This window comes from Argopecten irradians, chromosome 5 (assembly GCF_041381155.1).
Source record: "Argopecten irradians isolate NY chromosome 5, Ai_NY, whole genome shotgun sequence".
Lineage (NCBI taxonomy): Eukaryota > Metazoa > Mollusca > Bivalvia > Pectinida > Pectinidae > Argopecten > Argopecten irradians.
In genome coordinates, this window is record NC_091138.1 from 29,969,014 (window position 1) to 29,981,863 (window position 12,850).

General features: G+C 33.3%; 1 protein-coding gene across 1 annotated transcript in view; it reads left to right on the forward strand.

Annotated features, from left to right (window-relative positions):
* The window catches only part of LOC138323489 (rhomboid-related protein 3-like), a 36,488-nt gene extending 26,010 nt beyond the window's left edge, over positions 1 to 10,478 (forward strand). Inside the window, exons 5-10 of the mRNA XM_069268134.1 lie at positions 2,134 to 2,355; positions 5,218 to 5,360; positions 5,740 to 5,852; positions 6,413 to 6,513; positions 6,645 to 6,699; positions 7,465 to 10,478. Coding sequence (XP_069124235.1) covers positions 2,134 to 2,355; positions 5,218 to 5,360; positions 5,740 to 5,852; positions 6,413 to 6,513; positions 6,645 to 6,699; positions 7,465 to 7,697 — 867 coding nt within the window. The 3' untranslated portion in view covers positions 7,698 to 10,478. The remainder of the gene's footprint in view (positions 1 to 2,133; positions 2,356 to 5,217; positions 5,361 to 5,739; positions 5,853 to 6,412; positions 6,514 to 6,644; positions 6,700 to 7,464) is intronic.
* The last annotated feature ends 2,372 nt before the right edge of the window (positions 10,479 to 12,850 follow it).

A 12,850-nucleotide genomic window follows, 5' to 3' on the forward strand; every position in this document is an offset into this window, starting at 1 on the left:
TCTGCATGAGATATTAACTGTTTGACCTGTGAAATGTTGCTTAACTCATCTATGGTTTATCATTGTAAACTTCAACTTTACATTCAAATATCTGACCTTGCTGATGAATCCTTCCGTGTGACTTGTTGTAATGAGTCTGTGCAAAAGCACAATGACCTCGTTAACCCGAATTTTAAGTTTAAGATGTCGTTGTTTTGTCGATATTTGTAGTTTGCCATTTTCTCTTAGAACGAACTTACATATATAAATGTTGCCCGGTGGAAATTTTTACTGTCTTTTGAATTGAAATAAGTATGTGTAGACTCATACAATACAAAACATACCTCTCCCAGCCATTTACTACGTAATTCTATACATGATACGTTGATCGTTCGTTAGAAAAAAGACAGCCTCACGATCTGTCGTCGGCTGAGACAAATCGGTGTCTGTACTGCTGGACAATCTAGGGATGTTACGACCAGATGTCAGATTATTACGACGGGTGTGTGATGTTCTGTCAATGACTGTGGTATTTTAATGTAGTAAGATGGCACTATACTGTAAACCAACTTTCTTTCGCGTGCGATTTACTTTCGCGAATTTCGCGATCCAAGAAAATTCGTGAAAGGGCATCTCCGCGAATTGATATCTTCTTCATCTATACTGATAGATATTATCATTCAATTGTTAAATTTGCGAATATTAATCTGCGCGAACTTGTTTTTAAATGGAAACAGCAAAATTCAATAGCCGCAAAAAATTGGTTTTCAGTAATAGTACTGCAGTCTCCCAAAATAAGCTTCAATAAAAACACGGAATGGATATCCATTTTTTGTCTTTTTAGCTCGCCTATTCGAAGAATAGGGGGAGCTTATGTTGTCACCCCGGCGTCAGCGTTGGCGTCCCATTTCACGTTAAAGTTTTTGAGCGAGTTTCTGTTTCGTCAATTGTTTAAGCTTAAGTCATCTTAAATGTTTATGATTTTATTTTCCTAATGTGTATAGATGCTGAACGTGATAAAACAACCAATTTGGGGCCCTTTAGGGGTTTTTTGAGTCTGTTAATTTGTCATATTTCCATGTAAAAGTTTTTGAGCAAGTTTCTATTTTGTCTATTGTTTAAGCTTAAGTCGTCATAAATGTTTATGATTTTATTTTCGTAATGTGTATGGATGCTGAACGTGATAATACAACCAATTTGGGGCCCTTTAGGTTTTTTTGAGTCTGTTAATTTGTCATATTTCCATGTAAAAGTTTTTGAGCAAGTTTCTATTTTGTCAATTGTTTAAGCATAAGTCATCATAAATGTTTATGATTTTATTTTCCTAATGTGTATGGATGCTGAACGTGATAATACAACCAATTTGGGGCCCTTTAGGTTTTTTTTGAGTCTGTTAATTTGTCATATTTCCATGTTTAAATAGTAAATACTTGAACATCAACTTCTTCTGAATAGGCGAGCTTTGCTGTTCTCCAACAGCTCTTGTTATCTTTTCCTACTCAGTACCAGCCCGACTGCTAATACATGTAATTGTCTTTGATACATCTTTATAGGCTTGATTTTGCTGTGCCCCAATATCAGTTTCGCGATTTAAGTCTGAAGAATTAGTCATGGAATTCCGTGCCACGTTAATAATTCGACTTCTCAAAACATTATGTAAATCAAAATCTTAGACGAAAAAAGCTTTATTCAATTAAAAATGAATACAAGATGAAGATATAACGACATTAAAATGCATTAAAGAACTATAATACTCCCCCGCCTTATACAATAAGAGTAAGCATGATGCATCAAGTGTCCTACTAGTCACGGCCTACACTGTAGTAACATTATTATCCTTGTTAGGATGATGTCGGTAATAGCCCATTAAAGTATAGTCTTGTTCATGAGTAAGCAGTCAGAGGAGTTTGCCACTTTGCTTGTTTGCCACTAGGGAATGCCATATCACTGTGACTACTTTTATGGAGATGCTTGTTTCGCATATAACATCTCAAACGTAACAATTATAACAGAAACTCGCGTTACTGTCCGTATAAGCCATGATTCACCTTTGACAAATTCTATAGACTTTTGCCAATAGTGAGAGGGAAACGGTTAAATTAGACATGTACTCATACTTGATGATTAATCCCCATAATTTTATGCTTGTTGCAGATGAGTAATAAAAGAAATCCTAGTTTCCGACTTGCCATCGAAACTCAGGGTAAGGAACATTTTCTACTGACCAGTCAGGATTCCAACAACACATTTTTCCGCGGAATGGTTCGTTACGTAGCCGAACAGTACCTTACGGACGAGTTAGACAGACAGTACTATGCAGACAAGTACAGCTGTTGTCCCCCTCCACTGTTCATCCCATTTATAACAATGGCGGAGGTAAGTGCTTCCTGCGGATTTGTGATTTAATTGCGTCTAAGCTAACAACCTTCTCTATAACTTAATTAAGTATGTCTGAGACAGTGTCCCACGTGGTCATCTAATTACGTCATTAATCCTTCTACCACGACCGAAGACAAGCTTCTCCTGATCAATCAATTAATTACACCATTTCGAAATCCCCATGTGTCCAATTTATAACGCCGATATCTCCCTCAACAGTGCAAATGTATAGTATAAAGGTCAACGTCTTTTGATTCCAGCTGACTTCCGTCCGATAGTTTAATTTTATATTTTTTTTTTAGCTTCTATTGAATAATTATCTTTAAATCAGTATTTTTCTTTTCGGAAGATGTTTTTTCCCATGTATCGTTTTTTCCCTGTGATATCAATGTCTTATAGCGTTTCTCTTTCGAAGATTTTTTGGTTTTTTAACTGTTCATGTTAAAATTTAAAAAAAAAATTCAATGTACAGAATGTATCATATACGATGATACAGTTTAAAACATATAAATAAACAAGATTCACATTGGAAAAAATCGATAGATTAATTAACAAGTACAATTCCATTACTGTCCTACGCTTATACAAATATACTGATAATGCTTTATTGACAAAAATATTTAAAGTTATGGTTTTGAGACTTGTAGACGGGACCACGTAACGGTCGCTATTTGATATCTTTGAGATACTGTTATAATTTGCTAAAGATTATGCTTTGTTTTTGGAATTCATACAAATGTTGTCTGTCTGTCTGTCTTTTTATGGGTTTTTTTTTTTTTTTTTTTTTTTTTTTTTTGTTATACCTTTATCTCTGAATTTTTATTGAATTGGTATATCACATTATAAAAATGAAATACTCCACACAATTCAGTCTTTGGATACTACATATTTATCTTCTTTGTGGGAAGGTTTTGATTGTGACGTCATTATTTTATGAGCTAACATCGTTTTCTCTTAATAATGTGACGTTATACTCGCAAACACATGACGTCACAATCAAAACCTAATAGCAGGAACAGATAATTCCTTAAAGTGCAAAAACGGGATATAAAAACATTAATACTTTCTGCTTTGTTTTTCTTGTTTTGTTAGCCGGGATTCTTCAATATCAAATCCATCAGTGAATACTCACGAATACAAGCTAGTATTATCCTTTCAAAATATAAACGGATATTATTGTATTTATCAAGCCATGAATACATTATGAAGGTAATTGATTATCTGCCGTTACTCCATCACCGGGTAGTCTGGTACATGACACGTAAGAAACAAAACACCAATCAAGCGATTATTTGCTTTAAAACTATATCACCTGTTATTGTAATACCCAATACATTATAAATGTGGATAAAACACGAAGCTTTATTGTGTGTCACGTCCTGTAAACAGCGAGTGTTATTTTAGGAGGTGCATTTACCGCATTGATGTCACTAAATTTTTTAAACTTCATCGGGATATTAAAGAATTTATTTCATAACCCGATGAAGTTGAAAAAATTGTTACATCAATGTTTATAATTAATTTTCCAGACTACGATTCCGTTGATTTTCGAAAGGATTATTTTCTAAATTAATAAACAACGTCGTCCCTATCGTGACGTCATGATAACGTCGGGTTTTCGCGCCATTCTCGGATTAATTCTTCATAATAAATGAAGAAAAATAATCTGTCAATCAGAAAGTCGGATTTAGTATGAAAACAAATAAAAATTAATTATTAAAGATATAAACATACAAAATGTATTAGTTCTCCTAATGATTTTTTTAATCTATTGAAAGCTTTGATGTAATAATATGAAACACAATGTACTTTATCATGGCAATATTTGGTTTTTCATCTAACATTCAATGATAAAAACACGAAAAGTATTTGCAAGTCGCGATTCTTTTTATTTTCTCAGAAAAGCATAACAAAACATGTTGTCTTGCAGTTGCCATGTCGTTGCTAGACACTCTAGCACTGTAGTATTCTTCATCAAGCTTTATAACTGCGTGTTTTGGTCTGCTAAAAAAAACAGTAGTTTTTCTCCCGGATCTCCCCGGTTTCTACCATTATGGAATATTCTGTTCTTCAACCGTTGAAATTGTTATTGGTGTAAAATACAATAAAAGCATGTAGTATTTATTTGACTCTTATAGCTCTCTCTATCAACGGACCGTAAAATCAGACGTTTAAGAAATCACGCACAGTGAAAAAAGTGCGACAAGACATCATGATGCTTGTTTGGTGCCAGTTGATACTCCGAATAACCTTATTCAGCAACTAAAGGCTGTTTTTAGAATGCAATCATAAGTTTGTCTGTAATCGTTCGTGTTCATTTCACAACCAATGTAATAAAAAAGGAAATCAACTCGGTTATTACTACCATTGTACCTATTTTTATTGCTTAGCCTATAACCAAGTGTAAATAAATAGCCTCGAACGTCTGGATAGATTAATTAACTGATAGTATGTTATAGGAAGGTAATAACCACACATACATGGCTATATACAGTAAATTACTATGTGTTTTGCAAACATTCAATTACCATGGAAAAGGGCTTTTAATTTTTGATTATTTACTCATCGTTTACGACAGGTAGAATTCTCCTGTACCAAGTGTAATACGCATGAACATTCCATTTTGCTAGACATAGATCAATACGGGTTTATTTTATGACATAGAGTAAAATGTTTTTATATTATGACAGGTGGGATTCTTTGTATACAACTGTAATACACATGAACATTTAATTTCTTAGCCCTAGAGTAATATGACTTTAATATTCTCACATGTAGTGATATGAGTTTATATAATGACATGGAGTGATATGAGTTTAATATTCTGACATGGAGTAATATGAATTTTTATGATGACAGGTGGGATTTTTCGTGTACCACTGCCTAGAAGCCAATCACATTAGTCCTACTGGTCCTGTCCCTATAGAAAGTGTCTTCATCTACCGTCCCGACCGTCGTCTACAGCTGTGGAGGTTCATCTTCTATATGTTCATTCACGCAGGGTTAGTTGTCTCCCTTTGTCTTCTATATGTTCATTCACGCATGGTTAGTTGTCTCCCTTTGTCTTCTATATGTCCAGGATGATAGATTGTCTCATCTTTTCTATTTTATAACATAACCAACGCGATGTGAATAAATATGTTAATGAATATGTTTTTGTTTGATCCCATTTTTCAAAAATTTTAGCTTTGTGCAATCCGATAGTGTTCCTATCTTCTGAATTATGATTGTCCTAATAAGATTGCCCTAATTGTCATTTACTACAGAGTGTCAATATATTACTTTGTGCTCTTCAGCCTTATTGCAATAAAAATCTAAAGTATTCCGAAATAAATGTAGAAGATGCCACAGAATGTATGACATCCAAATATTCTATTCCAGATGGGTGCATTTATTTTTCAATATGTTGGTACAAATCATTGTCGGTATTCCTTTGGAGATGGTCCATGGATCTTTCCGGATCGCTCTTGTTTATCTAGCAGGAGTTCTTGCAGGTAAGTACAGTTTATTGACTTTCTTTGTTGACATTTTACATTAAATGAAAATACGTCAAGATAAGTCCCGAGAAAAATCAAATTATCATATTTTCGGTCACTAAAGTTTTAAAAAAAATAGTATATCTTGATCCGTTTAGTGTTCCTCAATACAAAAAATGTTTCCTTGATTTGTTTTCTTTTGCGAAATCTAACTTTACTTTTGTTATTTCTTTATTCATGAAGATGTAATGACAGTTATTGTATCTTCTTAACATAGTGTTTTACATTGAAACTAGAATTCGACATTTGAATTTTGTTTTCGTGTGAAAGGTCTGCTTACTATTAAAATTGCTCTGATTTCAAAGGGTTATGAACTGTAGTTTTTGTTGGGTTTTTAAACGGCTGATTTCATCACACAACATAATGAACAATCATCATTTACACTATGACTTCATTTAGAACATTTTCAGAATATTTCGAATCTATTTTGGAATTCGATATTTTATTTTTTCCTAGTTTAATTTAGGCCTTTTAATGAGTTTCGATTGTTGGCATTCCTTATACGAATTATTTTTTAGGATCTCTAGGAACATCAGTATTCGACATTAAAGTATACCTGGTTGGGGCCTCCGGAGGGGTGTACGCATTACTGGCAGCACATCTTGCGAACGTCATGCTGGTAAGTGTCCAAAGGGAGGTCACTCCTATCATAAAATAACAAAGTAAAGCAGACAGGATTATGTCACAATATGTATTTACTTGGATTGTTTCCCTTCCCGTGGAAGTGACATTTACCATTTATTGTTCCAGAATTATACCCACATGGAGTTTGGCGTTTTGAAATTGGCAGCTGTACTTATTGTTGGTATGTATTTAAGCAAAACTTCTTATATTATAAAATTACGTTATTTTAAAAGTGTATACAAACGTACTTTAAAAACAGAAGCATATATTTTTGTGGCTTACTGGGTGTTTAAAGATCATATAGATCCAAGAATACGAAAAAAAGTAAAGAAAAATGAAAAAGCAAGTAAAAATGTTTCACCGTGACCGTTGCTTAATGGGCTAATAGAGTTGTTCGACCTACGTATTGTATTTCATAGGTGGACATTACGAATGATAAATGATTCCATGAAAATGTTATTTCACATAAACAAATAAAAACTATATTGTTTTTCTTAACGACATTGATATAAAATATTGTTTGTTTTCCTTAAAGATGCTCCACCGCCGACAGACCATAAATGATACTCATCATTTGAACAACAATTGGTGTTTAATCGTGTATATATATGTCTAATTAAAACAAAAAATAATATAAAAAAATTATTTTGGCTTTGGTGCATGCGCAGTCAGAACTTCATTCCATATAGAACATAGTGCCTCGGAATTTTTTCGGGATGTAGTTAATTATTTCTAATATTTTTATCTTGAAGTAAAATAAGAAGCTCAAACTTTCCAAAGGTGGTAATGGTGTAAAGTAAGTAACTTTTGTAACTGAAGAAAAATACCAAATCGTCTGATCCTGTTTTTGATAGTGAAATATACCATTTGTCAGCGGTGGAGCATCTTTAATAAGGTTTGAAGAAGATACTTCCGAATAATAAATTACTATTTTTTATTTATACAGCTAGCGCTGATGTTGGCTTTGCAATCTGGGACCGTTACTCCAGTTTAGACAAAGCGCCACCTGTCGGCTACACCGCGCACCTCATGGGAGCGCTGGCGGGATTAACCATGGGACTTGTTGTGCTGAAAAACTTTGAACAAAAACTCCATGAACAATACCTTTGGTGGATATCACTGTCAATATATCTCGTTTGTTTCGCATTTGCGATTTTCTGGAATGTGTTTTATTATTGACTCTCATGAGCTCATCGTCATCATCAGAATCATCTTGATTATCATCCTTATCGCTATCGCAATCGTCATCCCAAACATCAGCGTTTTCAATAAAATTGTCCGTGGCTCAGGGACCTGATTATGTCCATATTATTGGAGAAACTATTACACTGCCTGAAGCCTGGCAAATTTGATATAAATGTTCTACATCTAAAGTTTTATTAAACTTGAAATAGTTACATGTTTATTAGGGTGGAGGAGTATGAGGGAGTTTTATGTACACTGAGGTTTAACTTCGTAATCATGCAGGGAACTTCATCAATTTCCATATTTGGAGGAGATTCAGTTTCCATACTCGGAGGAGATCGACCTCCAGTCACCTGTGCAACAAGAATTAATTGTTACTGTTCATAACTACTATCTACATCTGTAGTTGGGCATGACAAGAGGGAACAGGGCCTGCCACCTAAAACTGTCTCAGACATATTGTTGACGCTATGTAAAATCATATACTTGTGTCATCTATCAGAGAATAGTGTTATGGTGCCGGGCTCAGGTCGTTGTTGATTCTAGTTTTTCCTTACTAAGAGTATCAATATTCTAATTCATTTTCTGCTCTATCAATGATCAAAGCAAAGATTTAAAACTTATTAGATTTATAATTATAATGAACAATATATTTTTCCATGTTTATTGTGTTGATATGTGTAAATTAAATTATGGAAGCATTTTCTCTACTATTGTATGGATTTTACTATTTATTAATATTGCTAGATTAAATATCAATATAAATGCCATATAAACGTTTGAATAACTTTTAAATATTGTTCAATGGGGTAAAATATCTCGATTATTAGTACAATTTTTGTATTTGTTCAATTGGTTGTTTTTTTTGATAATAAAAAAAAGATATTATGATATTTTCAAAAAAAGACTGTGACGTTTTGTTGTGCGGTGGCGATGCTGAGTTTTACTATGTATGATTGCATATATAAAACAATTAGAATATTAGACTAGAGACATAATGACAAATAGTCTTTTTATACTTTGAATAAAATGTACATTCTTTCTTCCACTCCTTACGTAGAGTCTCTAACTAACTATGTCAACATACTTTAATTATCTGGATTTAAATGTCTAGATAACAATTTCTTTCCGTTATATATTGTATACTGTATACCACCTTGTTTTCGTGGTATATATTGTACACTGTATACCATCTTGTTTTCGTGGTTTATATTGTATACTGTATACCACCTTATTTTCGTGGTATCTTAGTTTCGCGATTTACGATATAAAATCTTTAAGATTCTCCATCGCTGACGAATGGTATTTTTTCTCTATCAAAAACAGAATTAGTGTTTTTCTTCAGTTACAAAAGTTACTTACTTTACACAATTACCATCATTGAAAAGTTTGAGCTTCTAATTTTAATTAAAAATAAAAATAATTAATTGCGTCCCCAAAAAAATCTATGTCACTATGGGATGAAGTACTGATTGCGAATGTACCAAATGATGGGTATTGTTTATGCTCTGTTGGCGGTGGAGCATCTTTAATAACTTGACTTGTATTTGAAACGTATACGTGACGATTTTATTTCGCGATTTATTGGTCAAATTTTACCACACGTGAAAAGAAGTTTACAGTACTGCCCGAAAATCGTCATTTGATTAGTTAATTCTAAATGTTATCAAAACATAAATAGAATTAAGAACAATGAACTGCATATCCTGCCTTTCCTTATTATCAGAAAATTATCGTAAAGGTAAAGTTGGTTATCAACGCAGGTTAAAATTTTAGATTAGCGGTTCTAAATTGTCGCGATCTAACTTTCATGGTATGAGTGGGACATTTCAATTCGCGGCTCAAATTTTCGCGTTCATGGGGAATCGCGAAAAGATCATCCCTGCGAAAATAACCGACTATACGATATAACATTGTGTGAAAGGTTCATGGACATATATGAATTCATAATTTCAGGGGATTTGTCGAGGCCTTCAAAACATGCGGAAATCAAAACTTATTACAAAGAAATACTTATGAAGAAGTAAGTATTTATGTGTGGATAATTCTTGAATTCAGATCATGTTTTAAGATTAAAGATGCTCCACCGCCGACAGAGCATAAATGATACTCATCATTTAACAAGAATTGGTGTTTAATCGTGTATATATATATGTCTAATTAACAAAACAATATAATATAAAATCAGTAATTTTGCTTTCGGTGCATGCGCAATCAGAACTTCATTCCATATAGAACATAGTGCCACGGAATTTTTTCGGGATGGATGCAATTAATTATTTTTTAATATTTTTATCCTGAAATAAAATCAGAAGATCAAACTTTTCAATGGTGGTAATGGTGTTAAGTAAGAAACTTTTGTAACTGAAGCAAAATCGTTTCTTGTTCAACTTCATGATAAGAATGGAGCGCGTTGTAAAGTGTAAAGGGGAATAACTGTTATATACTGTTATAAGATTGATAGTCATACTTTAATTAAAACCAACAGGTGGTCCTCTTTCTTTTTAATAACTCATTTTAATCCGCAATTCGATTATATCAAAGGGAATAGCATTGGAGGTTATTCCCGTTCCTACAAAGGTGTCTAAATTGTTCCTTTCAATATATGACATACTTACCATCATGGAAACAGTAGATTATAATTATATATGTTAAAAATATGTTGCGTTTAATGTTTTACCTTTTGACAACATTTATGATATGATTAAGATTTTATTGAATATGATTTTATAACAAAAATGTTTTATTCATGATTAAAGAAAAAATATCTTACAATTTTGTTTGTATCATTTTATTTTATAGTGCATATTTTGATAACTCTTTCGGGAAACTTCTGTCCTCATTCAGAATTGTGATCATAAAAGGCGACTAAATTTGGGATACCACCTTCTCTCTTCATTCTCGCTCACGTTTAAACAATTAACCAAAAGAAAAATAAATCTGCCATGGCCTGCATGCTGAATATTAGAGAGCAGACATTTCCAAAAGTTAAATGTATAGGTTGGACAATGTGTGGTAGACTGTGTTTGAAACAAAAACATCTTTCAAATTGTTTCCTTAAAGAGTTTGATTATATGAGGCGTGTCATTGGAGGGCAAAACCCTAAAACGTGTTAGTTGCATTGTATATGAGTTGTGAAATTGAGGAGTGTTTGTCTCCTCGGTACCGTCATTGTTCCTATTTTAAAGTTAAAATATCTGATTTTAGTCAAAACAAGTAAACAAGGATGTTCAGACCCATCAACCAAAACAAGTAAACATTATATTTTACAGTAGAATATTGTACAAGGTGAACCACTAAACATGTTGTATTCCAATGTTGTTGTTGGTGGTGTGTCATCGCAGTGGGATGACTCTAGATCCCCTCTCATCGCCATTATTCTGAAATCGATAGTTAGAGTTCCTTGATTCAGGCCCATATTGACAATTAACATTTTCCCCAATGACCCATAAACCAGTGTCCTCACTAAGATCAAACAGGGTACTGCTAGAGAGACTACGGGTTAATGTAGACCATGGGATGATATTTTTGTTTCTCTCAACTGTAGCTCTATCTTCTGTTCGCACGTGCCAAATGCACGTTCACAAAGGTTCGTATGCGTTCTCTTGTACAAATAATCATATAGACCCGTATATGGGTAAAAACTTGGTTGATGTAATTCGAATTAATCTTGCCTACTCTTTATATAATACAACTTTACGAATTTGAAATATATAATGATAAAAATAATTCTTATTTTTAGATGGGTTTTTTATGAACGAAAGAAATGGATATCAGGGTCGGTCATCTATCGTCTTTCTGGCAGTATACTGACCATTGATCGCGACTTCACGGGAACAGTGCATTATTTTTACGGTCTCATATTTGAACTAAAATGGAAGATGGGTATTTAAGATATAATGTAAATGGTACGAAAAAGACATTGCCTATTTCACCTTTTTCAGCTAATAACAATTTGAAAGTTTATGAACGTGTGGTACATCTGATAAAAAATGTTGCAGCGCTTATTGAGTATGTTTCCATTGTTCATTTTTTCAGTCACTAAACAATATTTGAGACAGAACGTATGCTGCATCTGATTATTGTGTATTGTCCCATTGTTTGTACCAATTGTACCCGATATACTCTATTAAGTATCAGTACCAGTCCAAGAATCGTAATTCACTCACACAATGACTGATACATTAAATAGGTATTCATACCGTGCATTTTCATTCCCCAACAATATGACACCAGATTTGACTTTCTATAGCGAATGTAATACCTTTACTGTTCTCTTGGGATCTATGCTTACTGTCAGCTTGATATGGAGTCGGCCGTTCCTTTATATCGTGTACATTGAATTCCCATCTGGCTCATTTAAAATTAATTTTAATGATCATTAGGAAGGGACATATCGGAGGATGAGAAGGATTACAATTGGTTCTGTCGTAATATGATTACACTTAATGCAATAGACTAGCTTTTTATTGATAAATCATATATGTTTAGCTTATTTGGCATAAATAGCATCCTTGTGTAAGATTCGTGCTCGTAACCAAAGACATTATGTGATGGCGTTGGGGTTCACGTGTCTAGAATTATATGTAAAGACGAACCTCATTAGTCCGAAATCGTATAAAAATATGTATTTTGTCGTTCTTGACTAAATTTTTACTATATATCCTAGTATGCTTATCTCGAATGTTCAGAAAATTCGAGGCGGACGGTCATTGAATCTGCTGACGACTTTAGAATGTATCCCTTAAAACATTCTCGACTCTGAACCGTGTTATTTAAATGGCCAACTTGTCTGAAATTCTACCACTAGCCATTTTTTTGTGTCATTAGATGGAATCCTCAAATAGCCACCTCTCAGGAAATTCCGGGACTTTCTTCACAACACTAAACCTTTTGTCATTCTTAAATGACTACAGGTAATAGTCGTTTGATAAACCAAACAGACGCTTAATATAGCTTGGTCGATGTCTGACAATAAAAAAGACATCTTTGGCCAAAATGTCAAACATTTAATCCTTTGGATAAAAAGACTTTATCTTCTTCTGAGATTAGGACTTAATCTAGATTTGCGACTTTATGAAGAACAAACAGCAATGAAAGGTCACCAATATTTTGGTTTCTGTATTTTATTTGTATATTTGATATCA